Source organism: Balaenoptera musculus, chromosome 2 (assembly GCF_009873245.2).
Source record: "Balaenoptera musculus isolate JJ_BM4_2016_0621 chromosome 2, mBalMus1.pri.v3, whole genome shotgun sequence".
Taxonomy (NCBI): Eukaryota; Metazoa; Chordata; class Mammalia; order Artiodactyla; family Balaenopteridae; genus Balaenoptera; species Balaenoptera musculus.
Window position 1 is genome coordinate 133,274,995 of NC_045786.1, and position 24,705 is coordinate 133,299,699.

General features: G+C 38.9%; 2 protein-coding genes across 2 annotated transcripts; one reads left to right on the forward strand and one right to left on the reverse strand.

Annotated features, from left to right (window-relative positions):
• The first annotated feature begins 380 nt into the window (after positions 1 to 380).
• On the forward strand, positions 381 to 10,568 carry TOMM20L (translocase of outer mitochondrial membrane 20 like). The gene is given in 5 exon segments (XM_036842464.1): positions 381 to 517; positions 746 to 807; positions 6,069 to 6,150; positions 9,386 to 9,528; positions 10,515 to 10,568. Coding segments are annotated over 5 exon segments (477 nt in total). The 5' UTR covers position 381.
• A 162-nt stretch (positions 10,569 to 10,730) lies between these two features.
• TIMM9 (translocase of inner mitochondrial membrane 9) lies at positions 10,731 to 24,534 on the reverse strand. The gene is made up of 5 exons (XM_036842463.1): positions 24,347 to 24,534; positions 21,947 to 22,035; positions 12,607 to 12,671; positions 12,157 to 12,252; positions 10,731 to 11,154 (listed from the first exon to the last, which is right to left on the reverse strand). The coding sequence occupies exons 3-5, from the start codon at positions 12,643 to 12,645 to the stop codon at positions 11,020 to 11,022; spliced, it is 270 nt and encodes an 89-aa protein (XP_036698358.1). The 5' UTR covers positions 12,646 to 12,671; positions 21,947 to 22,035; positions 24,347 to 24,534; the 3' UTR covers positions 10,731 to 11,019.
• Between the last annotated feature and the right edge of the window lie 171 nt (positions 24,535 to 24,705).

The window sequence follows — 24,705 nt, forward strand, 5'->3', positions numbered from 1 at the left end:
GGAACAGAGGCCTAAGCCTCAGCTAACCAGATTCCCGACATGCTGTGATTTGCCTGAATGGGCGTCGTAGGCGGAGGGGCTGGGGTGCGTTTGGGTAAGGGGTTCGTAATTTGGAGCGCGACTGACCTGGGTTCGAACAGAGCTCTGCTACTCAGTGGCTGTGAGCCTCCCACACGCGTCCTCTAGGACCCTGGGTTTCCTCCTCTATCCGCCTGCCGAGGTGCGAGGCGTCGACGTTCAGCTCTTCCCGCCCGCGGCCCGGCGCACAGGAAGCCCCGAGGCGGGGAGGGGCGCCGCGCCGACGCCCCCTGCCGGCCGGCCGGGCTCCCTGCGCTGGCGGGCCCGCGCCCTACGCTCGACTCGTGGGACGCCCGCGGCCGGATGCCCTACGTCCGCACAGTCCTCGGCCTCCTGTCGGGCCTGGCGGCCTGTGGCGCCGTCGCCTTCCTCGGCTACTGCGTCTACTTCGACCGGAAGCGGCGTGGCGACCACGCGTTCAAGCTCCGCCTGCGCGAAAGTGAGTGCGACGGCGGCGGAGGCGCGGCGGGCCGGGCTGGGCGGGCCGCGGACGCGCTGACCGGGCCGGTGGCCGCGCTGACCGGGCCGGTGGCGGAGGGGCTGACTGGGCCCACGGAGCGAGGCCGGGTCGCGGGCGCCGCCGCCGCCGCCGCCGCCGGAAGGCCCGGGGGCCGCACGCCGGCGTGGGGACGGCCGCCGACCAGCACGTGCCACGTTGTGTTTGCAGAAAGAAGAGCCCAGCAGCAAAAGGCTGAGGGACGGGGCGCCCAGGAGAAGTGCTTTAGAGACGTCGAGGTGGCGTTACAGTGAGTAACCTCCCGCCGATGCAGATGCCGGCTCGGCCTCAGGGTCTCAGGCCGCTTCCTGAGCAGCCATTTCCCAGCGCCTCTCTGCCTGCCCTCACCCCGTTTCCGCTCAACTTACGTTTAGTTTTTATTGTCCGCTGCGAAAGGAAGGGAACAGAGGAAGAACCATTTGGGGTCGTGAAAAGGCAGCTATACAGTAAACGTGGTAGGAGAAGGCGCTCCGTTTAGTTTATAAAAAAGAAGAAAGAGGAGCCTTTGCCCTCCCTGAGCAGCACCAGACACTTAGAAACCGCCGCCGGGCCACGGCCGGGTGACAGTGCCGCACCGCCCGCTCCTGTCCTACTGGGCCTTTCTTCTTGCTCAAAAGCAGAACATATCCTCTTTTTCTCCAAAATGGAATTTGATGAGTTGTTTTTAAAGATAATCACAATCATCTTAGCAATCGGTCCAACTTAACTAACACATCACCTCTCAAACAGAGGGTTCTTAGGTCCTTCCATGAATTTTCATTCATTCAGTCGGTCGACGCCCATTTGAGCGCTTCCTACGTGTGAGGCGTTGTTCTAGGTGTGGCAGAGGTTAGCAATGGAGGGGGAAGACTGCCCCCCACGTAACGGGAGCACAGAGGAGGTAGAGGATCACTTTCAGGGCAGGGTTATCATGGAGGTGTTCTACGGATCTACTGCTCCTTTAACCTTAGTGGCTTAAAACATTATCTTATTTTGCTCCTGAATCTGCAATCTGAGTAGGGCTGGGTGGGGATCACACCTTTCTGCTCCGCTCAGCTTCAGCCAGGTTGACCCCAGGGCTAGGTGCTGGGTCATCTGAAGGCTCACTCCCTCACACGTTGGGCAGTTAATGCTGGCTGGCCACTTAGCTGGGACTATTGCACAGAACACCTACACATATCCTCTCCATGTGGCATGGTCTTCCTCACAGTGTGGTTGATGGGTCCCACTGGGCAAGCAAGTGTGTGATATATTTGTGTGTGTGTGTGTGTGTGTTGATACACACAGTTGACCCTTGAACAACACAGTGGTTGGGGCAACGACCCTTCCCTCAGTCAAAAATCTGAATATAACTTTATAGTTGGCCCTGCGTATCGGTGGTTCCAAATCTGAGAATTCAACCAACAGCAATTCAACTGTAGTGCCTATTTATTGAAAAAAATCCACGTATACGTGGACCTGGGCAGTTAAAACCCATATTGTTCAAGGGTCAACTGTATATATGTATTTATACATATATTTGTGAGAGATAACATGTGGGAGCATGCCAGGTGGTGCCACTTCTACCGCATTGAGGCCCACTCAATTTCAAGGGGAGAGGAAATAGCCTCTGGCTCTGGGAATATTGCTGTGGCTGTTTTGGAGCATGCAGTTCTTCACAGAAGACTTTGGAAAAGAGGTGGCATCGAATGAGTGTGGAAGGATGTGTTAAATTTGGGTCCTGGTTTCAGGGGAGACAACATTCAGGATGAAGGGAACTGAATGTACATAAAGGTGCAAAATGGGGGATCTGCCAGGCCTATTCAGTAAATCAGTTTGACAAAGGAGTCCCAGTGGGGGATAGTGGGAGGTGAGGTTGGAGAGCTAAGTAGGGGCCGCATTGGAGAAGGCTTTAAAGGCCAGGTTAAGGAATTCAGATTCAATGGGGGAATTACTGAAGATTTCTGAATTCAGGAATTTTTTAAAAAAGAAGGAAAGAAAAAAACTTTTTAGGTTACATCAAGCAGGAGTGTGCTAGATAGAGTGGAGGAAAAGAAAGTTATTGCAGTAGTACAGGTGAGAGGTAATCAAAATCCTGAACTGCGGTGGTGTCAGTGGCAACCGGTGATGAGAGATGTGAGATAAATTTTGCAGAAAGAATAGATAGTTCTTGCTGACTGATGAAAGGGTCATGGAGAGCAGGAGTCAGAGATTTCTGAGGTTTCAAGATGGAGTCTCTTAGAGAAAAAGGTACAATTGACAAAGTTAAGAAAGCAGGACAGGGAGTACCCATGGCTGGGCATGAGAGAGATGCTTTCCCTGGGGCAGAGCCTGGGTCAGCTCCATGTCTCTCTCCTTCACTGCCCTAATCCATGGTTGAAGTTACACCATTTGTTTGTGTGATTATTTGATTAATGCTTTCTATTTATTAGAATCAGCTCCATGAGGGCAGACCTTCTCTGTGTTTTTACTCTCCATTGTCTCTCCAGTGCCTAGAACAGTGTCCGGTACATTGTAGGCGCCTAGCAAACATTTGTTGAATATTGTTTATTGTAGGCAGAGAGAAACAGCTCGTGCAGAGGCACAGACTATGAAATTGCAATATTTAAAGTGTTGTGGCCAAAGAGATAGCTGAGTGGCAGTTTGGTATCTTATTGTGGAGGGCTTTGAATGCCAAACCAAAAAGTTTTGATATTTTTCTGTCGTGGCGGATAACCAGTGATGGTGATTTTATTTCAGAGAATGGATGCAATTTTTTTTTTTGGAGTATGGGGTGGAGGAGGGAAGTCAAAGGCAGAAACATCAGTGGCAGTCTAGGTGGGAAATGATGAAGACCTGGATTATTTCAAATGAAGGAAAGGCAGAAGCAGGATTTTTCAAATGTTCTTTTATATAATCCTCATAACCACTCTGTTGTTCTAGTTTTATAGATGAATAAACTAAGGCACAGAGAGATGTCTCTTCCTACTTCCAGGATCTCTCTTCCTCCTCACACCAGGCCCTTTTTGCTTCCCAAAGTATGGTCTGTGGTCAATCTGCATTAGATTTACCTGGGGCGTTTGTTAAAATGTAGATTATTTGACCCAAGCACCAGCCATTCTGATTTAGGAGGTCAGAGGTAGCCCAGTGGTTATGGGGGCAGTGATGCTCAGACTTAAGAATTTATAAGACTCTTCTGAGGAGCTCATTAAAAATGCACATTCCTGGGCTCTACTTAGAGAGACTGATTTGCTAGGCCTGGGTGGAGCCCAAGAAAACTGCAGTTTTAATAGCTCCTTCAGCCCACCCTTTGTGAAACGCTGCTCTCAGATTCTGCATCATCCCTCATCTCCCTGGAAGCTCCTTCCCTTCTCCATAAGTGATCTCAGGTGTACTGCTCTAGACCTGGGGCCCCAAATTTTGCCTGCCTGCCAGACTCTAGCCTAGATGCTCTGTTGGCACCTCAGCTTTGTGTGTTCAGAAGTATATTCATCATCTCGTCGCTTGCCACTGTTCCTCCTCCTCTGTTTCCTTGTGATGCTTCTGATAGCCCTAGGCTCCCTGCTGTGACCCAGCTCATCTTGCTTAAATATCAACCTCATCTTCCACAATCCCCTTATTTTTCTGTTCTCTATCTCATACCCTATTCCCTTTCTATTTCCATTGCTCCTATACTACCTCAGGCTTTTATCACCTTTTACCCAGGATACTGTAATAATTTCTTAACTGTCTCACTGCCTCTTATGCTCTCAGAGTAAATTCCTTCTAAACCGCAGCTGTGTATATGTAACACTTTGCAGTAGCTCCCTACTCTGCAGATGAAAGACGAACCCTCTCAGCTTGGCACCAAGGACTTGGCACCATGGGTGCCTTCTGTATTGACAGCCTTATCTTCCTAAGGATTAGAAATAATACATGGAAAGTTTTCAGTCCATAGCTGGCCTTCAGTAATTGGTAATTATTATTGTTGCTCCATGCACCCTATCATAATCCAGCTACATAAGCTCACTTGATATTTTTCCCTGCAGTTTGGCGTCACTTGTACTTTCTTCATCAGACTTTCACTGAGCTTCTGCACATCTCAAATGCTATCTTTTATGAGAAACTTACCCTGATCTTCCAACCAGATGGAATGTACCATGAGCCCCAGAGACATTGGACTTTGTTGTTAATGTGTTACTGATCTCAAGCATACTTGTCTTTTCTCTTGGTTAGACTCTGGGCTCCATGGGGATGGGCACAGGAGTCTTGCTCTCCTTCCCCTTCCAGCTCTCCTTAGAGGGTCCTGCTCTTGGCTCACTAAGTATCTGTTGAATGAAACCTGTGGTTGTTAGTCATCATCAGCATGTTTGCTGATAAAAGCTTAACATATGATCTCATCTGCAGGTTTATGCCATTTAAAAAAGAGAATTCTTGGGGAAAATAAACAGAAAAACTCTCTGGATAGAAAAGACTGAAGCTGAAGTGACTGGCAGTGGAGTTGATACTCTGGGCTAGGGATTGCCCACTTTAGCTTTAAAGACCAGCCCTTGGCATGGTACCAGTGATGATGCCATCCTGTGAACCTCGTCACCTTCGTGAACCAGCTTGCAGCAAACCACAGCATCCTTCTGAGTATCACCAGCTGCCCGGCCAGCCCCCGCCATGCTCTTTGCTAAATCAACAAGCACGGTTAATACCCTAGGCAAGAAAATAGGTTTGCAACATACAAAGAAAACTACCTTTGTTATAGTTGATTACAGTGTGATTTCTCCTATGTGTACTTAGCAAGCTGGGTAAAATATGGATGAAGTTATTACAAACATCTCAACCAAACTTGAATATGCCATTTTTTTTCATGTGTTTGTTTTAGGAGGGAGCTTCAACTTTTTTTTTTTTTTTTAATTATAACATGGGCTAAATTTAAGAAATTACCCTAGTCTTCTGACTTTATTTCTCAGAGTTGTTAGATCTAAATGGCAATATAACTCATGAAAGTATATTGAAAAGTACAAGAGCTGATATAAAATGGTAATCAGGGTTCCAGGTGTCAAGGGATTAGAGAAGCTGAAGAATAAAACTGGCCAGGCTGCAGCCTGGCAGACGCTGGATGTGCTGGTTTAACAAGGTACCATCTAGGAAGGCCATCAAATGTGCATGATGACAAGTCACTGCCATCGCCTGCTGTGTATTTTTTTTTTTTGTCGCCTGAAATTATAACTCCATTTTAAGAAATTGTCTTAAATATAAAGAACAACTGCATTTGTCATGCTTGGGTTTAGAGACTAGAGTCAAGATGTGCTTTTAAAATAAAAGTTAAGGGACTTCCCTGGTGGTCCCTGGTGGGGTAAGACTCTGTGTTCCCAATGCAGGAGGCCCGGGTTCGATCCCTGATCGGGGAACTAGATCCCACATGCATGCCGCAACTAAGAGTTCGCATGCCACAACTAAGGAGCCCGCCTGCCACAAGTAACACCCAGTGCAACAAAATAAATAAATAAAAAGTTAAATAATTTTGATGAGTAACCATATACCTTACATTTGTTACTTACTGTTAAATATTCTGTGACTCTTTTAGTTGTGGGATCCAGCAAAGATTGAAAAATTACAACAACTTTTTCTGCAAGAGGTACGAATGGGAGAACTTTGGTTATCCAGAGGTAAGAATGTAAACATTCTGTTGTAAGCAGTTATTTATGATAATTTATATTTGAGAAATATTTATGGATTGGTATTTGTATGTCAGATAACTTAACTAACTAGATGTGTTAACCAACTTGCTTCAGTTTAAGAAACTGTCCCAGCATTTTCACTTTATTACACTGTTCCAGCTCCACGATGTTATAGTTAGTGTTAGTTTTGGTTGCAGTCTTGGAAGTGGGCAGATGGAGAAGCAAAGCCAAATACAAGAACACCTTATTTACTGTCAGATAAAATTCTAAGTAAATGAGTTTTCCAAATGACTAAATGTTGTATGAATCAAAACTTAAAAAAATTTTAACTGCTTAAGGATACTCCCTGGATATAGGGGCAATTAAAATACAAAGAACCTTTCAGCTTTAACATTTTTTGAGCTGGGATAGTATAAATATGGAGAGGAAAATTATGAGTTATAAAACAACTATTTTATTACATTTTATTTTTACTTTATGTTTAAGAGCTATCATGTAATAGTTTAGATTTAGAGGTGAATGTTACAAATATTGAGATGATGAAGACAAAAATTGCAAACTTGAGTTTTTAAATTTTTCTCTCTCAAAGGTGATTAACATTATTTCTGTGAGCCCCTAAATTAATTAGCACTTTTAGGGTTATATACTTCTACTATATTTTACTTCTGAAATTCTCATCTTGGTTGCTTATTCTTTAAATCCCCCACCAAACCCAAAACCAATTACATAAGAATCTCTGGGGTGGGACCCAGGCATCAGAATTTTTTTTTCTTTTTTCTTTTTTTTTATTGAAGTATAGTTGGTTTACAATGTTGTGTTACTTTCAGGTGTACAGCAAAGTGATTCAGTTATACATATATTTATCTATATCTGTTCTTTTTCAGATTCTTTTCCCTTATAGATTATTACAAGATATTGATTATAGTTCCCTGTGCTCTACAGTGGGTCCTTGTTGGTTATCTATTTTGTATTTAGTAGTGTGTATATGTTAATCCCAAACTCCTAATTTATCCATCCCCCTCTCCCCTTTGGTTACCATAAGTTTGTCTTCTCTGAGTCTATTTCTGTTTTGTAAGTAAGTTCATTTCTGTCATTTTTTTAGATTCCATATATTAGTGATATCATATGATATTTGTCTTTGACTTACTTCACTTAGTATGATAATTTCTAGGTCCATCCATGTTGCTGCAAATGGCATTATTTCATTCTTTTTTTTTTTTTTTAAATAAATTTATTTATTTATTTATTTTTGGATGTGTTGGGTCTTAGTTTCTGTGCAAGGGCTTTCTCCAGTTGTGGTGAGCGGGGGCCACTCTTCATCGCGGTGCGCGGGCCTCTCACCGTCCCGGCCTCTCCCGTTGCGGAACACAGGCTACAGACGCGCAGGCTCAGTACTTGTGGCTCACGGGCCCAGCCGCTCCGCGGCATGTGGGATCTTCCCGGACCGGGGCACGAACCCGTGTCCCCTGCATTGGCAGGCGGATTCCCAGCCACTGCGCCACCAGGGAAGCCCTATTTCATTCTTTTTTATGGCTGATAATATTCCAATGCATGTATGTACCACATCTTCTTTATCCATTCCTCTGTTGACGGACATTTAGGTTGCTTCCATGTCTTGGCTATTGTAAACAGTGCTTCAGTGAACATTGGGGTGCATGTATCTTTTAGAATTATAGTTTTCTCCAGATATATAGGCATCAGTATTCTTTAAACCTCCCTAGGTTATTACAGTACACTGGTTGAGAACCAGTGTTCTAATGCAATAATTTGTCACCCAGTTTTCTGTAATCTCAGTTTTCTGCACTCCCTTCTGCCACCACCCCCAGTTTTTCCTGCTTTGCTGCCAGGTAGTTCTGTAGCCATCTCAGTTGTGTTTATGTCTATATAACCAGAGGGACGATAGAGCCAAAAGTTTTAAGAGAAATTTCTGATTAGCTGATTTGATTGCATTTATTGGTTGGTTGATCTAATTAACCAAACTGATTATTGTTTTTAGGTTACATTAGCTCCATCAACTTGAGAGGCACTATTATATCTTTTTCTTTCTTTAAAAGGTTTGATACAAAGTGTTTATTTCCTACTTAGTTATATTAAATATGTCAAAATGTCAACTTCTGTTATTACATAACACCTGAAGAGAGGCAGCACACTATAGTCTCAAGGTTCAGAAAGTTAGGTTCTGTTACTAATTCTGGCATTAATTAGCTTTGAAACCTTAAATTATTTCACTGATCTTTGCCTGTTTCCTAAAACGAGGTAGTGAGACTAAGTGATTACATGTTTTAACTTAAAGAGAGACTCTATCATTAATGTCCACTCTTCACAAATTTTCATTCTTAGTTACTTTACAGCCAATCATCCTAAAACTCATTTTAAAATTAAAACCACCTAGAAATTAAATTTCATAAATCTCTTCTCTTCCCCTGGATATGTAATCCATGTTACACTAAATCTTGTTTCAGCTCTTTGATAATACAATCTATGTTTTAAAAGTCTCATTTAGCTAGAACATCAAGATGTTTCACCTGTAATACTTCATCGATCACATATGTAGAGTTAAAGATAACTTGTATCAGTAACAGCAGACCCCAGCCTTTTTAAAAAACTCAGTACCTCCCTCTTGCATACCCAAATAGCAGAACATGAACATTTCCAATTCAAGAGTGCACTTTTAAATAGTAATTTGGGTCGGAAAGTTATTTAATTGGCAGCTCAACATTTTCCCCTTTATACTCTTTACTCTTTTTGCGACTTGTTTAAATAATCTTTATTTATTTTTTAATATTTATTTGTTTGGTTGCATCGGGTCTTAGTTGCGGCACGTGGGATCTTTTGTTGTGGCATGCAGGATCTTTCGTTGCGGCATGCGGGATCTTTCGTTGCGGCATGCGGGCTCTTCGTCACGGCAGGTGGGCTTCTTTCTAGTTCTGGTGCACGGGCTCCAGAGCACGCGGGCTCAGCAGTTGCGGTGCCTGGGCTCCAGAGCACGTGGGTTTAGTTGCCCCACAGCATGAGATTTTAGTTCCCCGACCAGGGACTGAACCCACGTCCCCTGCATTAGAAGGCGGATTCTTAACCATTGGACCACGAGGGAAGTCCCCTAAATAGTCTTTAGTTTGATGTGCTTTTTTAGTTTCAGTGCTTGGTGCTTTCTTGGTAATTTGTAGAATGTATATTTTGAAGAGCTTTAAAATTCTGCTCTAAACTTATAAATCTGTTTCAGGGGAGCATTGAATGGGGGTTGAACATCTCAGCAATGCCCTTTTGGTGTGTGGGCAACCACAGGAACTTCTGAAAGTTTTCAGACACACACTTCCTCCCAAGGTATTTGAGATGCTGTTGCGCAAAATTCCCCTTATTTGCCAGGTAAGCACATACTTAATTATCTTTGTGAAATGAACACTGTAAATAACCATGTTGGGCTTGATTACATAGAAACAGCAAAGTATTGATATGTGTGTGAATGGCCCAAAGTTTTAAATGAGTAAGATCTCTGAATTTTTGTTTGCTTTTCTTGTCTTAAGATGAAACAAGCTTATTCTTTCATGTTCCTTTGACTATAATGAATTGTATATTTTGAGTATTATACATGTTTCAACATTTCAACTTTGAAGTTAACATTGTTAACACTGTTTATCTTTGTACTTTCAAAGACATCACAATTATTTACTGACTGCAATGTCAACAGAGGTCTCTAAGTTACATGGTACTGTTAGTTAAATGACCTAATGGCTTAAAAATTAGATGTAATACAGAAAACTGTAAATTATCAAAGCAGAATAATACTTGTACTTTCCAATAATATGACAAAACATAGAAATCACTTTGGTAAATTTAAACATATATAGGCTAGTTAGTGTTCTCTTGAGTACAAGTTTATATTGGTAAATATAAGCAGACTGATACCTATTAATACATTGGCTCATGAATGGATATCATTTGATACCAAACTGCTGGGTGTACTTATGCATCAACTAGAGTTTCCTGCAGTGCTTGGATTTGTTTTAGGATTCATTTAGCTCTAAGACACTACTTTAACTTTGGTTTACTTTTTATTACATTGATCACATGCAGTAGCTGAGAGTACACTGTATATTATTGGTCTGACTTGGAATCATTCATGTTGGATTCTCAGCTTTTGAATAAAACACAAAGCAATATAGTCTCCACTAAAGCACAATAATCAATTCTTAAACATTCGCAAGCTAGTCTCAGATGGGATGTTTCCTGAAGATACATGAAAATGTAGCTAGGATAAGAATGTGTAGTGCCCACCCTGACACAAGAAGGGAGGCAAGAAAAGGATTGTGCATTAAATTGATTAGCAAGTAACTATTTTATGTATTTACCAGCAATTTGAGGCAGACATGAATGAACAGGAATACTTGGAGGATGATCCTGATTGAAAAACATTTCAATGTATCCACAATCCAGTCAGAATGCTATGGTACTATATAGTATAAACTGCTCAGTGATATTTCCATTTATTTTCCTTTTAGTAATAAAAATTTTTTTTCTATCTTATACATGATTGAACACATATTTTGCTTTAAAATTAACAGTCATAATTGAAGAAACCATGGTTTATTTCTCTAATCAAGTGACCAAGCTGCGGAATCTTAAGGCCTCAACAAGTGTTGCATCTTATTATTTTCATTGAACAGTAAGACCCATTTTGATGATTATTCTGGTAAATAGCAATTTTGTTTTCCCAGTGATTTCCGTTTGCCAAACAGTCATGACAGATTGTTTAACATGGTGGCTACTGCTTTCATGGGATTCTGTCAGGTGAATCCTCATTTCCAGTGCAACAGGTGTTGGCAATCTTTCATCAAAAGTCCATGCATTAGGACTTCTCTATCGTGGTTGGCCAAGGAGTCCTGCTTTGGCAGCCAGGGCTTCATTCTGCTGAATATGATATTCCTGAAATCTCATAGATATTCGTTGAGTCATTTTTAAATATTTCTGTAAGCAATGCTCTGAACAGGTGGTCTAGAAATAAAAAGATCCAAGAGGCAACACAAAAATATTAATTAAAAGAAATTGCATCTATTCTAAAAGAATAACCAGTGGGTACTTTTCTTTTCTTTGAATATATCTGAGAATTAAATGGTATTAATGAGTAGCAAGTGATCATAGCTTTCAATTGTTAATACTTTCATCCATTTACAAAAATTAATATATACTGAATGCTTACCAGTTTGGAGGTACTAAAAACAATGGTAAGTAAGTCCCTGCCTTCTGGACTAGATTTTCTGCAGGTATGTTTCAATATTAACTGAAATCCCACATTCCCGTCTCTTATTCTGATTGTTAAAATGTAGGCCCAGTATCAGGTTTGTTCTTTTTTAATGAGAAACTCCATTCTCAACATTCTTAATTTTCAACTTTTTACTTTTTAATAAGACTGTTGTACTTAGCATCTCTCAAACTTTGTCATTTATTTAACAAACACTTATTGATTGCTGGTTATATGTTAAGTTCTTGGCATGAATATTTATCAACATATTCCACTGGAGGAATTTTATGTCTCTTTTAGCCAATATATAAATGTTTTGAAGAGGATATTAAAAGTTAAGACTTCTAATAGGATTAGGCAATATGAGCCACCAAATTCAAGCTCTACTTTTTCCAAAATTAACCTGAGTTCTCAAGGTCAGATAGGAAAGCCATGTCAAGTTTCTCTAGCCTGGCCATCTTGAATGAAAGCTAATTATTAAGAATCTTTGCTTTGGAACAATGTATTCAGCAAGTCCCAGGCATCTTCTCTGAAAAAGTCTGCCGTAGTTCAGTGTGGCTGTGATATTAAATTTGGCATCGTTAAACTCAATGCCACGGGTCTTTGGCTGCTTCAAGTTCCTATGAGCAATGGAACGTATAAAAGGTAGCCTAAATTCCTGTAATAACTAGGAACAAGCAAAATGCTTAGGGGGATCCCATTTATATTGTTCATGATGAGCTTAGAGAATTTTTAGTGGGCAACACTTTTCATACCTCTTCAGGTTTTACTTCTCTTGTTGTGAAGTCTTTAACACAGTCCAAAAAGCAGGTTTCTGTAAGTTTATTGTAGGTTCCAAGAAATTCCTTAAACTACAAACAAATCAGAAGGTTCTTTAATATTTGGTTTTTAAAACAAAGATGTTTTAAATACTGATGTATTTAGGCAAAATACCCTGTAATACTTGAAATCAAAGGTTCTTTTGCTACCTTAAATGGGTATAATATGATTTACAAAATATAGTCAGATTTTCTAGTTGAATATTTATTATTTCCTGGATTATCTTTCAAATTATCTGAAAAATGAATATGCTTCATATCATTTAACATCCATCTGTGGAAATGAAATATAAATAGTTATTTTGTGAGATCACTGACTGACATGGTTATATCCAGTAGTGCCTTAATTTTTTGCAAAATCCTTTTTCCTTAATTATAATACCTTACCTGTTTTATCTGATCAGATTCTGGTATTTGTGCAGCCATATTCTTTTGGTACGTTTATTAGTCACCTGATTTAAAAGTAAAAAGTTTGTCAGTCTGTATACAAATGTCTTTAGGCTAGTTGAAGGTAATCAAAACAAGTATAGATTTTGAAATAGCACTGAAACAAGTCTACCTGAAATTATTGTTTATATTTTATAAATTTCTGATTATGTAATTATATGCCCCACCCCCAATCTCCCAAGTCATTAATAAGAACCTTACAGTTTAGAACTCGCTTTTCTTAATGCTAGCTATGAGAACCAAAGGCCCTATCTAAATCTCCAGTTTTAAGACAGTTTGCTCTGTTACCTTGCAAAGCTACGTATTAAAGTCCCATGCGTAGTAGGGTTTTATGGGAAAGAGCTCTCTGGTGTCTTCCTATAAGTACTTAAGTTAACTATCCCCCTGGTTCCTAATACAACTTAGATCTGTGCTACTAAAGATCCTTTTACTATCTCTATGTAAATGCAAAGGTTCTATTAATTAACAAACACCATCCACTTATTAATCAACAACACTCATGAAAGAGAGTTCTAAAAGACTCTAAGAGGACGTTACAGGAGTTGTACATTCTACAGTTCAAAAAGGGTAATCACAGAGACTTACCAGAAACTTCTGAACATATGACACTTTTGATCTAACTTGGGGGCAACAGAGAAGTGAAGATAAGGAAGTCAAAGAGTGTTTCTGAATTACTGGGATTTTCACATATCCTAAATGGAGGACCCAGGATCAGTTAATTCTGATGTAAGAATGTATCACGTTATTTACTTATTCTATCCTGGCTAGTTCTAAAACAGATGAAATCTCATAAACTGGATGTGTGTATCATTCTTACTAGTTCATCAATTATTATTTAAAGTGGCTATGAAAAGCACGAAATTTTCATGAAGCTCGCATGGAGATTAAGTAGGAAATTCAAGCTTAGGGCAGAGCGTATGCTACTATCGTGAAAGAAAATTTTCATTTTGATTAACAAATACAATCAATGGTAATTCCACTCCAGCATTCCCAACCATGTATAAAACTTTACCTCTTTTGCATTTATTCTTCCCTCCTCTTTTGTCCTTATCCTGTATGTTCACGAGTATTACTGCCATTTTAAAAAAGTTATTTTTTCCACATGCAAGGGAAAGCACCAGTTCTTTTCTATTTGCTATCCTAGTCTCATTCCAAAATTCTGACTGTCTATACTTCAGAGAATCTCTGGTTTAGTAGTAACAGTTATAAACTATCTTTTCTATTAAAATTCTTCGGTATCTGCTACGAACAATGCAGTAGAGGTTTCAGATTAGCCCAACATTCAGGCAACTAGTGTTCCATAAACACCTAAAAAGTTACCAAGAATGCTCTTTATTCCTATTTTACTTCACAGCTTTATAAATAATATATATATTTTAACCACATAAACTACCTGAAAAATACCAGGAATTAACTGAAGGTCACAATTTTTCAGGTATTGCTGTGACTATCATCATTGATAAGTCCCAGGTAAGATACTTCCATTATAGTTACTCTTTGCTCACTTAAGTCATGAAACACTGATTCCACACCCTCCAACTACAGAACTGCATAGAAATACAAACCTAATTATTCCATTATTTTCTAATATCAACTTCAAACTTATTTACAGTTTGAGATCTCAGCAGTTACTATTTTGCTAGATAGATGTGGGTAGATATTCATTCAGTAAACATTTATTTAATGTACCAAGTACTGTGCTAGTTATGAAACCAGCCATGCTTCTGAGGTAAGATGCATCTTTATAGCTGCTATAAAATTTTATCACTAACCAGCCAAGAAGCAGAGAATCCTGTAAGTATATCATACAGTGAGGTTTAGGATTTGTGCTTCTGGGAAGATGGGGTAGATGTGCTTTTCCCTATTCTTCTCACTAAGTACAACTAAAACCCCTGGACATTACACATAAAACAAACATAAGACTAAAAAGTAGAGAGGAGAAAGTATATTAGTTAGGGCCCTTGGGACCTGAGAAACATCACAGTAGTAAATTCTCTCCCTTGTCTGGGGTCTCATATATCACACACTTGGAGCTGAAAAAGCTGGCAATCTGCAAATGCCAGTTGGGGTAGTCAAAAAGCCCCTCCCTACCCCCAGCCAAAAGTCTGCCTTCTCTAGCCAAAAGGCTAGGAAAGGGGAAGCCTATAAAACAGAAATCTTTTAAACAATAACTGCTGTACTCCAGGCCAACACAGAAAAAACTTTGGTTCTCATCCCCACCCACATCAGCATAAGCCAGATAAGACTTCCACCCTCACTAGGTTGTAACGAGACACTCCAACTCCCACACCAGAGTAGTGTCAGAGAAGGGTGATTAGGGAGCAGGGACTTCAATTCTTGCTGGGCATTAATAAGGACCCCTCCCCCAAGTGTCAGTGGAAACTGCATGGGGAGCCTAGACTTCCACCTCCGTTGTCAGTGATGAAGTATCCTTCTCCCTCCCCTCTCAGGTGGTATCAAAGGAGGCCTAGTTGAGATTCAGGACCTACATACTGCCCCATGGTAGTCAGGCCACATGCCCTCCTATGGTGTCAGTGGAGGCCACATGGGGAGTAGTAATGAGGCACTCCAGTCCTCAGCCAGGGAGACACCAATGAAGGCCTAGTAGAGAGCCATAACTCCTACGCTCACCCAGCAGAAGTGAGGAACATCACCCCCACCCCCTGACACACACACCCACACACACCCACACCCCACCCACCTTCTCTAGTGACAGAGTGAGGAACTTGGACTTCTACCCTCACCAGGCAGTAATAAGGTGCCCCCCCCCATGAAGCAGTGTCAAAAGCAGTCAGCTAGAGGAGAAGGTTTAAACAAGATCTAGAGTCTCATAACACAAGATGCAAAATGTCCAGGTTACAAAAAAACAGAAACAAAAAAAACTCATTCCAAGAACTAAGATCTTAAAAAAAAAAAAGATGTCAAACACTGAGATGAGAGATGTTAGAATTATCTGACAAAGATTTTAAAATAGCTATTATAAAAAATGCTTCAATGAATAATTAAGAATGTTTGAAACAAATTAAAAAAATATAAAACTCAGCAAAGAAATATAAGATATCAAGAACCAAATGGAAATTTTAAGAAGTGAAAAATAGAAAAAACCAAAAGAAGCTCAACAGACAGAATCAACAGCAGATCGGAGGGGACAGAAAAAGGAATCTGTGAAGGAAGGAGGAAGATAGAAAATAGAATTATCCAATATGAATAACAGAAAAATAGAATAAAAAAAATGAACAGAGTACCAGGAATCTGTGTGACTATAACAAAAGAACTGACATTTGTTTTATTAGAGTCCTGGAAGAAGAGAAAGAGGGCAGGGCTGTTAAAGTACTAAAATAATGGCTGAAAACTTCCCAAATGTGGCAAAAGAAGAGAAGCTTACAGATTCAAGAACTGAATTGCATTCCAAAAAGCGTAAACACAAAGAAATCCACATCAAGATACATCATAGTCAAACATTTAAAAACTAAAGACAAAAAATTTTGAAAGCTGCAAGAGAAAAGTGACATCTTCTATAGGGGAAAAACAATTAGGATGATAGCAGATTTCTCATCAGTCAACCCAGAAACCTGTATCTAGCAAAAATATCCTTCAGGAATGAAAGTGAAATTAAGATATTCTCAAATGAAGGAAAACTAAGAATTTGGTGCCAGCAGACCTGCCTGAAAAGGATTAAAGTTCTGAGCGGAAAGAAAATGAAAAAAGGAGACTTGGAACATCAAGGAGGAACAACATAGTAATAAAAATAGGAATAGGTACAGTACCCTTCCCTTTTCTTCTTGAGTTTCCTAAATTATATTTGACAGGTGAAGCAAAAATTATAAAACTGTCTAACATGGTTCTAAATGTATATTTTAAATGGGGAAGGTAAAGGGAGGTAAGGCTTTCTCATTTCACTGAAACTGGTAATATGCTGACACCATTAGACTGTGATAAGCTTCGTATATGTCATGTAATACCTAGAGCAACCACTAAAAAAGAACATAAGGAGATATACTCAAAAACATTACAGATTAATCAAAATAAATTACAAAAAATATTCAAATAATCCACAGGAAGGCAAGAAAAGAGAGAAACAAAACCAGAACAAACAGAAAATAAAAAGTAAAATAGCACATTTAAGCCTTAATAAGCAATTACATTAAATATAAGTAGTCTAAAGAATCAATTAAAAGACAGATTGGCAGAGTGCATTAAAGAAATGACCAAGTATATGTTGTCTATAAGAAACTAACTTCAAATACAGTGATACAGACAGAGTGAATACAAAAGGATGGAAAATGATTTATCATGCAAGCATTAATACAAAGAAAATAGTGGATATATTAATATCAGATTAAGTAGACTTCACAGCAAAGGAATTTACCAGAGACACAAAAGGACATTAAGGGTCAATCCACCAAGAAGACATAGCACTCCTAAATGTGTATGCCCCAAGAACAGAGCTGCAAAATATGTAGAGAGAACTTAAAGGAGAAAAAGACAAGTATAGTTGCAGACTTAAACATCCCTCTCCCAACAATTGACAGAACAACTCAACAGAAAATCCACGAGGATACAGAAAAACTCAACATCATTAACCAACAGGATACAATCTACATTTATAGAACATTTCACCTAATACCACAGAATACACATTTTTTATTAAGTGCCCATGGAACACATACCAAGATAAACCATATCTGGGGCCACAAAGTAGCCTCAATAAATTTAAAATAATTGAAATCATACAGAGTCTGTTCTTAGACCACAATGGAATCAAACTAGAAACCAGTAACAGATAACAGGAAAATCTCTGAACATCTGGAAAATAAATAACACTTCTAAATAATCCATGAATCAAAGAGGAAGTCTCAAGGAACTTTTTTAAAAAGTCACTGGACTGAATGAAACTGAAAATACAGCATATTAAAATTTGTGTGACACAGCTAAATCAAGTGCCAAGAGGAAAATTTTATAGTACTAAATGCATACATTAAAGAGGAAATGCCTCAAATCAACAATCTATTTTTTTTTCTTTTTACCTCAAGAACCTAGAAAAAGAGCAAAATAAACCCACAAAGCATGTAGAAGGAAGGAAATAATAACAGAAATCAACAAAAATGAAAACAGAAAAGCAACAGACAAAAATCAGTGAAATAAAGAGCTGGTTCTTTGCAAAGACTATAACAGACAAACCTCTAGCAAGACTAACAAAGAAAAAAAGTCACATATTATCATTATCAGGAATAAAACAAGGTATAGTACCATAGACCCTGCAGATATCAGAAAAAAGGATAACAGAACTATGAACAACTCTATATACATAAATCTAACAACTTACTCATGAATTTACTATTATCCTGATATCAAAACCAGACAAAGATACATACAAGAAAACTACAGAAAAATATCTTCATAAAATAGACATAAAAATCCTTAACAAATATAATTCAGTAATATATAAAAAGAATTACACACCTCTAATAAGTAGGGTTTATTCTAGAGATGCAAGGCTAATTCAATATTTAAAAATCAATAAATGTGATCCACCATATTAACAGATGAAAAAATAAGTCATGATCATATCAATTGATGCAGAAAAAGCATTTGACAAAGTCAGTACCCATTCATGTTAAAAACTGAAAATTAGGAAGAGAGGGGAACTTCTTCAACTTGGTAATGTGCACCTACAAAAAAATCCTACACCCTGTACTACATAGTTAATGGTGAAAGACTGAATACTTTCCCCTAAGACAGTGAGCAGAGCCGATGTCTGCCCTTACTACTCTTACTGAATATGCTGCTGGAAGTTCTACCCAGTGCAGTAACTCAAGAAAAAGAAATAAGACATATAAATTGTAAAGGAAGAAAATAAAACTGTCCCTCTTTGCAGATGACATGATTGTGAACATAGAAAATCCCAAAGAATCTACAAAGAAACCCTAGAACAAGATAGTTCAGCAAGTCAGCAAGATCACAGGATACAAGATAAACATGCAAAAATCAATTGTAAAAACTAATTTTCAGTGTTACTGAAATTAAAAATACAATACCATTTATAATCACTCAAAAAGAAAAGATTTATGGGTAAATCTAACAAGGCATGTACAGGACTTGTATGCTGAAAACTACAAAATGCTGATGAAAGAAATCAAAGACTTAAATAAATGGAAAGACACATTGTGTTCATGGATTGTAAAACTCAGCATAGTAATGATGTAAATTTTCCCAAAATTGATATACAGGCTTAATGCAATTCCTATCAAGATCCCAGTAACATTTATTATAAATATAGACAATTATTTTTAAATTTATATGGAAAGCAAATGGACTTAAACAAATTCAAAAAAAGAATAAAAAAGTGGGAGGAATCAGTCTACCTGATTTCAAGACTTATTACACAGCTACAATAATCAATATTGTGTGATTTTGGTGGAAAAGCCGACACACAGATCCATGAAACAGGATAGAGAACCCAGAAATAGTCACACAAATATGCCCAACTGATTTTTGGTAAAGATGCAAACGCAGTTAAGTGAAGATAGCCTTTTCAACAAATGGTGCTGGTACAACTGTACATCCATAGGCAAAAAATTTAACCTCAAAGTAAGTCTTTCACTTTATACAAAAATTATCTCCAAATGGATCTGGGACTCAAATATAGAACATAAAACCATTAAAACTTTTAGAAAAATAGAAAATCTTTGGGCTTTAGGGCAAAGAATTCTTAGACTTCACATCAAAAGCAAACTACGTATCTGATAAAGAACTAATAACTAGACAATATAAAGAAGTCTGCAAACTCTATAGTAAAAACACAAATAATCCAATTAGAAAATGGGCAAAAGACACCTCACCAAAAAGATATAGATGACGAATAGGCACATGAAAAGATGTTCAACATCGTTAGCCATTAGGGAAACAAAACCACGATATATATAGCATTACACACCTATCAGAATGGTTGAATTAAAAAATATAGTGACAACACCAAATGCTGGTGAAAATGAGGAAAAACTGGATCACTCAGATATTCCCTAGTGGTAATGTGAAATCATATAGCGACTGTGGTAAACAGTTTGGCACTATGTTAAAAATGTAAATGTACAACTATCATATCATGCAGCAATTGCGTTCCTGGGCATTTTTCACAGAAAAATGAAAACTTATGTTCACACAAAAACCTGTACATGAATGTTTATATACACTTTATTCATAACAGTCAAAAACTGGAAGCAATCCAGATGTTCTTCAACAGGTGAATGATTAAACAAACCGGTACACTCATACCAGAGAATACTACTCAGCAATAAAAAGGAATGAGGTACTGACACACGCCAACAGCCTGGATGAAACTCTAGAGGATTATGTTGAGCGAAAAGCCAATCCCACAAGGTTATATACTATATGATTCCATTTATATAACATTCTTGTAATGACAAAGTTACAGAAATGGGGAACTTATTAGTGGTTGCCAGGGGTCGAGGAGGGGGTGGGGGAGGAGGAAAGTAGGTGTTACTATAAAAAGGCAACATGAGACTTTTGAAATGGAAATGTCCTGTACCTTGACTGTATCAACATCAATATCCTGGTTGTGATATTGTACTACAGTTTTGTAAGATGTTACCATTGTGGAAAGCTGGGTAAATGACACAAGGGAACTCTATTTTTTCTTACAACTGCATGTGAATCTACAATAATCTCAAAAAGTTTGAGGTTGCCCAGCTTTCTAATCCCTGCCAAAGAACAAGGTACAGTGTGCATTGTGGTAAATGTTAGCAAATGTTCAGAACTAGAGTTCTTTTGGCTTCCTACTCAGAAAACAGCCTGAAAAGATCCAAGAACTGGTAAGATAACTTTTGTGGTTAGGTGTTAAATGAAGACTTTGTTTTGTGGGAACTTAAAAAAAAAAAAAATACAAGAGCAATAAAACAAGAATTAAAGGAACCTGGTTTACCAGCAGGCCTCTAGCTGAAAGCACAAAAGGTTATCCAAAGACCTGTTCATGTTCGCTAATTATAATGCCAAAATCAGCTTCTTTTTCCTGTTCCTATCCTAGTATTTCTTCAGGTTAAAATTCATATATAATATGACTTTTTCAAGCAGAGGTCAGAGAGGCAGAAAGTATGAAATCTTTAAATGTTGTGTAACACTGCTGACTTTACGTCACTTCCCTCTTGGTATACAACTCATAGTGACAATTGATGATTGTTATTGGGAAGTCTTTGAAGAGATATAGATGAGGAGCACCCCCAAATGTTGTTTGTATGAATTTTCTTGATATTGTCTTTTAATACAGTCCTTAACAGTATATCTCCTCCTTTAAATAAAGTATATCATATTAGAAGAATAATATAACCTATTTCTTGAGAATTTGGAAAATAAAAAATATTTCTACTACTCAAAGACCACTGTGTTAACATTATGCTTTCCCTTTCTCTAGAATCATTCAATTATATATTTTATTTTTTCAAATATCTTTACAGACCCACAGCTGAACTCAAGAGCTAACAGTCAGGGGACTTCCCTGGTGGTGCAGTGGTTAGGAATCTGCCTGCCAGTGCAGGGGACACGGGTTTGAGCCCTGGTCCGGGAAGATCCCACATGCTGTGGAGCAGCTGAGCCTGCAAGCCACAACTACTGAAGCCCATGCGCCTAGAGCCCGTGCTCCGCTACAAGAGAAGCCACTTCTTTGCACACAGCAAAGAAGACCCAGTGCAGCCAAAAATAAATAAATAAATTTATTAAAAAAAAAAAAAAGCTAACAGTCAGCAATTTTCTTAAGTCTGCCTATATCTCCAAAGCTCTTCTCTGTAGTCACCAATATCAAGATTATGGTATACCTAAGTGAAGGCAGTTGTTCCTAGAAAATACTGGAGACGGTTGAGTGAGTAGATGATTTTCAAATTTACTTGCTAGTTTGTGTCTTCTGAGTCTTCCAGCATTCTGTCTTGCAGTTATTTAATCATTAGTTACGTTGACTGACAAAGTCCAACAGCCATACAAACCACCTGATAGTGAGAAGCGGCAGAAGCAATGTGGCTGCCCTTTTATTTGGTCCTAATTACCAGTATTACAAGCAAATGTTTGTTACTGTAGAGGCAAATATCCAATCAGGGGATACCTTCTGGTTATATCCCTGAAACCTGAAGAGGGAGGGAAGGGATAGAGAGTTCTAGCATCTCTGGCTTGGGCCTTAGGAATGATTACAGCAATGCTAAGTAATTTTTGTGTCAAACAAAATATATCATAAAACCAGGGAACTTAAGAGAATTGTTAGTCATCAAGCTCAAACCTTTTCTGATGCATGAGTTTCCTTTCTGTTCTGGAAAAGTAGTTGTCCAACCCTTGCTTGAATGTCTCCAGTGAGGCCTGATTTCTCACCTGAAAAATGAGGGGATTACAATATGACTGCTGAGGCCTCTTCAAGCTCTAAGTCTGTTCGATGAAATCTAAACTTCTGCTGGCTAAGTCATTTTTTGAAAAGCCTTTTCCTTTTCAATAAGTGAAATCAGTTTCCTCAATCTGTTCTGAGGTTACAGTTATTTAGCATATGTGTTATTATGTATTAAAAAATACTTAATATCCTATTTTGCCAGGTAATTTGGATGTTCAGGTGAACACACAAGGACAAACAATTCCCAGAAATTTCTGAGTATTAAAAAAAAAAAAAAAACTAATCAGGATGTGGTGGGGAGATACCCTCCATTTAGTCTTTAGAATCATATGCAGATTTTTACCAGGTCTGGAGCCAAATTTCTAATTCTGTTCAAACTTAGTTTACAGTAAGTGATTCTTCTGATGTCCTTGACCACTATCACTATAATTGATCCTGGCCTCAGCATGGCTGGTACTGGTAATTGGTACTCTTGTGATTCAGGCAAGGATCATGAATGGATGATAAAACTACTGGGTGATAGGTTGGGGAACAGGATATATGCATTGTATCAAAGCATCTCCACAGGTTACTTATCACAAAAAGAAAACTGTCCCTTTACATTGGGAAGATCTGCCAGTCACCACCTTAACCGGTGTGGTACCACCTATGTGCTATTCTTGCCAAAAATGTTTGATGTGATTGATTATGAGGAAATAATTAGGAACAGCCACAATTTGGGACTATGTGTAAGATGACTAGACTGGTCTTTTCTAAAAATTAAAGTCATAAAGGAAAGGGGTAGAAAGGGCTGTTCTAGAATATGAGACTAAAGAATTATAACTAAACAGTTGTGAACTTTGGAACTCAAAACCATTTTTGAGTTTTAAAAGACTTTTTGGGATAATTGGAGAAATCTGAATATGTTATCTTAGGTGTGATAGTCATATTGTGGCTATGTAATAGTATGTTCTTAAGGAGATACATGCTGAAGAAATAAGGGTTAAAGGTCATGATGTCTGCAACTTGTAAGTGGTTCAGCAAAAAAAACCTGTATATCTCTCTCTATATGTATATATAGAGATATGAGAGTGGGAAAGAGAAAGCAAATAAGTAAAAGTGTTAACAACAAAAAAGAAATGAAAGAACAATCTTGTGAGCCATGTTTTTTGTTCCCGGGCTATCTGTTCTTTATTTGATAGGTCAGATGTCTAAACTGATCTGAACTAACTTGCTAGATTGACATAAAATAGGACTCTACCACATGTCCCTTTACTTTAGATCATTTGCAGCAGCTTTAGGAAATTGTGCCTGATTAACTGGCAACCCTAACTTATTATTAATCAGAGCAAAACATTCTTTTGAAAGATCACTGCATACTCCTTTTGGGTTTAAAGGATGGCTTCAAGTCCTTAAAGGATGAGCCTATGAGTACTGGACTAGATGGGGGCAAGACTACTTGGGTTTTAATCCCAGCTCTGATTAAAGGGTTGTAAGATCCAAAACAAGTCACATTTTTAATGAGTTTCTACGCCTATGAGCACACCTTAGAGTAGAGGGGAGAGGTCACTTTTTCTTTTACATATAAGTTTCACCTAGAAAATAAGGGAGATAAATCATCTCAAGTCTCTTACAGCTCTGTCATTATATCTTTTAATTTACATAAATTATAAAACAAATTGTGAACAGATACTACCTAAAAGCCTGGTAATGAAGGAAATGTAACTGACATACAGAAACTCATCAAGATTTAAAAGGTTCTCTACAGCTGAGCCCTTAAGGTCTCTTTTAATCCTAGGATTTCTTCTATCAAAGTAGACAGCTGAGATGTAAAAATAAATAAAAATTTGTTATTTAACGTTTACATCAGATTACATTTTTTGCTTTGATTAATCTTTTAGTAATGCGTAAAGGGAAACGTTTAAGTAATGCATCCTCGAAAATTAGCAAATCAGATAAGGTGTGTTGGCCCTGGTCTTCTGTCTAGAGAGAATTTTTCAGTTAAAGGAGGGTTCAGCTCAAGGTCACGGGGTGGATGCCTTACAGTCTAACTCACTGTCCCAAAACAAGCCCCCGACTCCCCAAACCTGGGTTGAAGGTGGCTCTGGGCCTCGAATTCGACCCTCGCCACAGTGATGACACTGTTCCGAGGCAGGTCCCAAACCCGCTCTGGGGACGCGTTGCCCGGTTCCGCAGCCCCCCACAGCCCCAGGTACCCGCGGCGGCCTCCTTCAGAGACCCTGCCACTCTTTCTGAGCGTAGCTTGCAGCCCCCCGCCTGGAAACCCGGGATTCTGTGGACAGAGAAAAGAGACCATACTTAAGGATAGACTCTCGCATCCGACACCAGTAGGAGGTTGCGGGGCTGCGCTACCAGTCGAGTCTGGGGGCGGAGGATCTGGGTCAGGGCCGGCGCCGCAGCCGCTGGATGAAAGAGAACACGTGGGAATGGCGATGTCAAATAGCTCTTATACCCTACTTCGCCGATTCGTTATAATGCCGGAAACTCTAGAGGAAAAAGCTGATTTCATAAATGAATTTTAAAATCCCCTGAGAATTGATTGTTTTGATTGTCTGCTTAGACAAAGCTATTTCTGACTTTCTCTTCAATATCAACACGAATCTGTTGAAACTTTTTGTAAAACTAATTTACTTAATCTCGCGTCCCTAACGGTCTCC

What these genes read in the sequence shown, in the direction of transcription:
- TIMM9 (XM_036842463.1), bottom strand. Translation starts at nt 12,645, where the DNA reads ATGGCTGCACAAATACCAGAATCTGATCAGATAAAACAG. An exon ending in AATCTGATCAGATAAAACAG is followed by an intron (nt 12,253 to 12,606) that starts GTAAGGTATTAT and finishes ATTTGTTTGTAG; the next exon opens with TTTAAGGAATTTCTTGGAAC. An exon ending in GAGAAGTAAAACCTGAAGAG is followed by an intron (nt 11,155 to 12,156) that starts GTATGAAAAGTG and finishes TTTTATTTCTAG; the next exon opens with ACCACCTGTTCAGAGCATTG.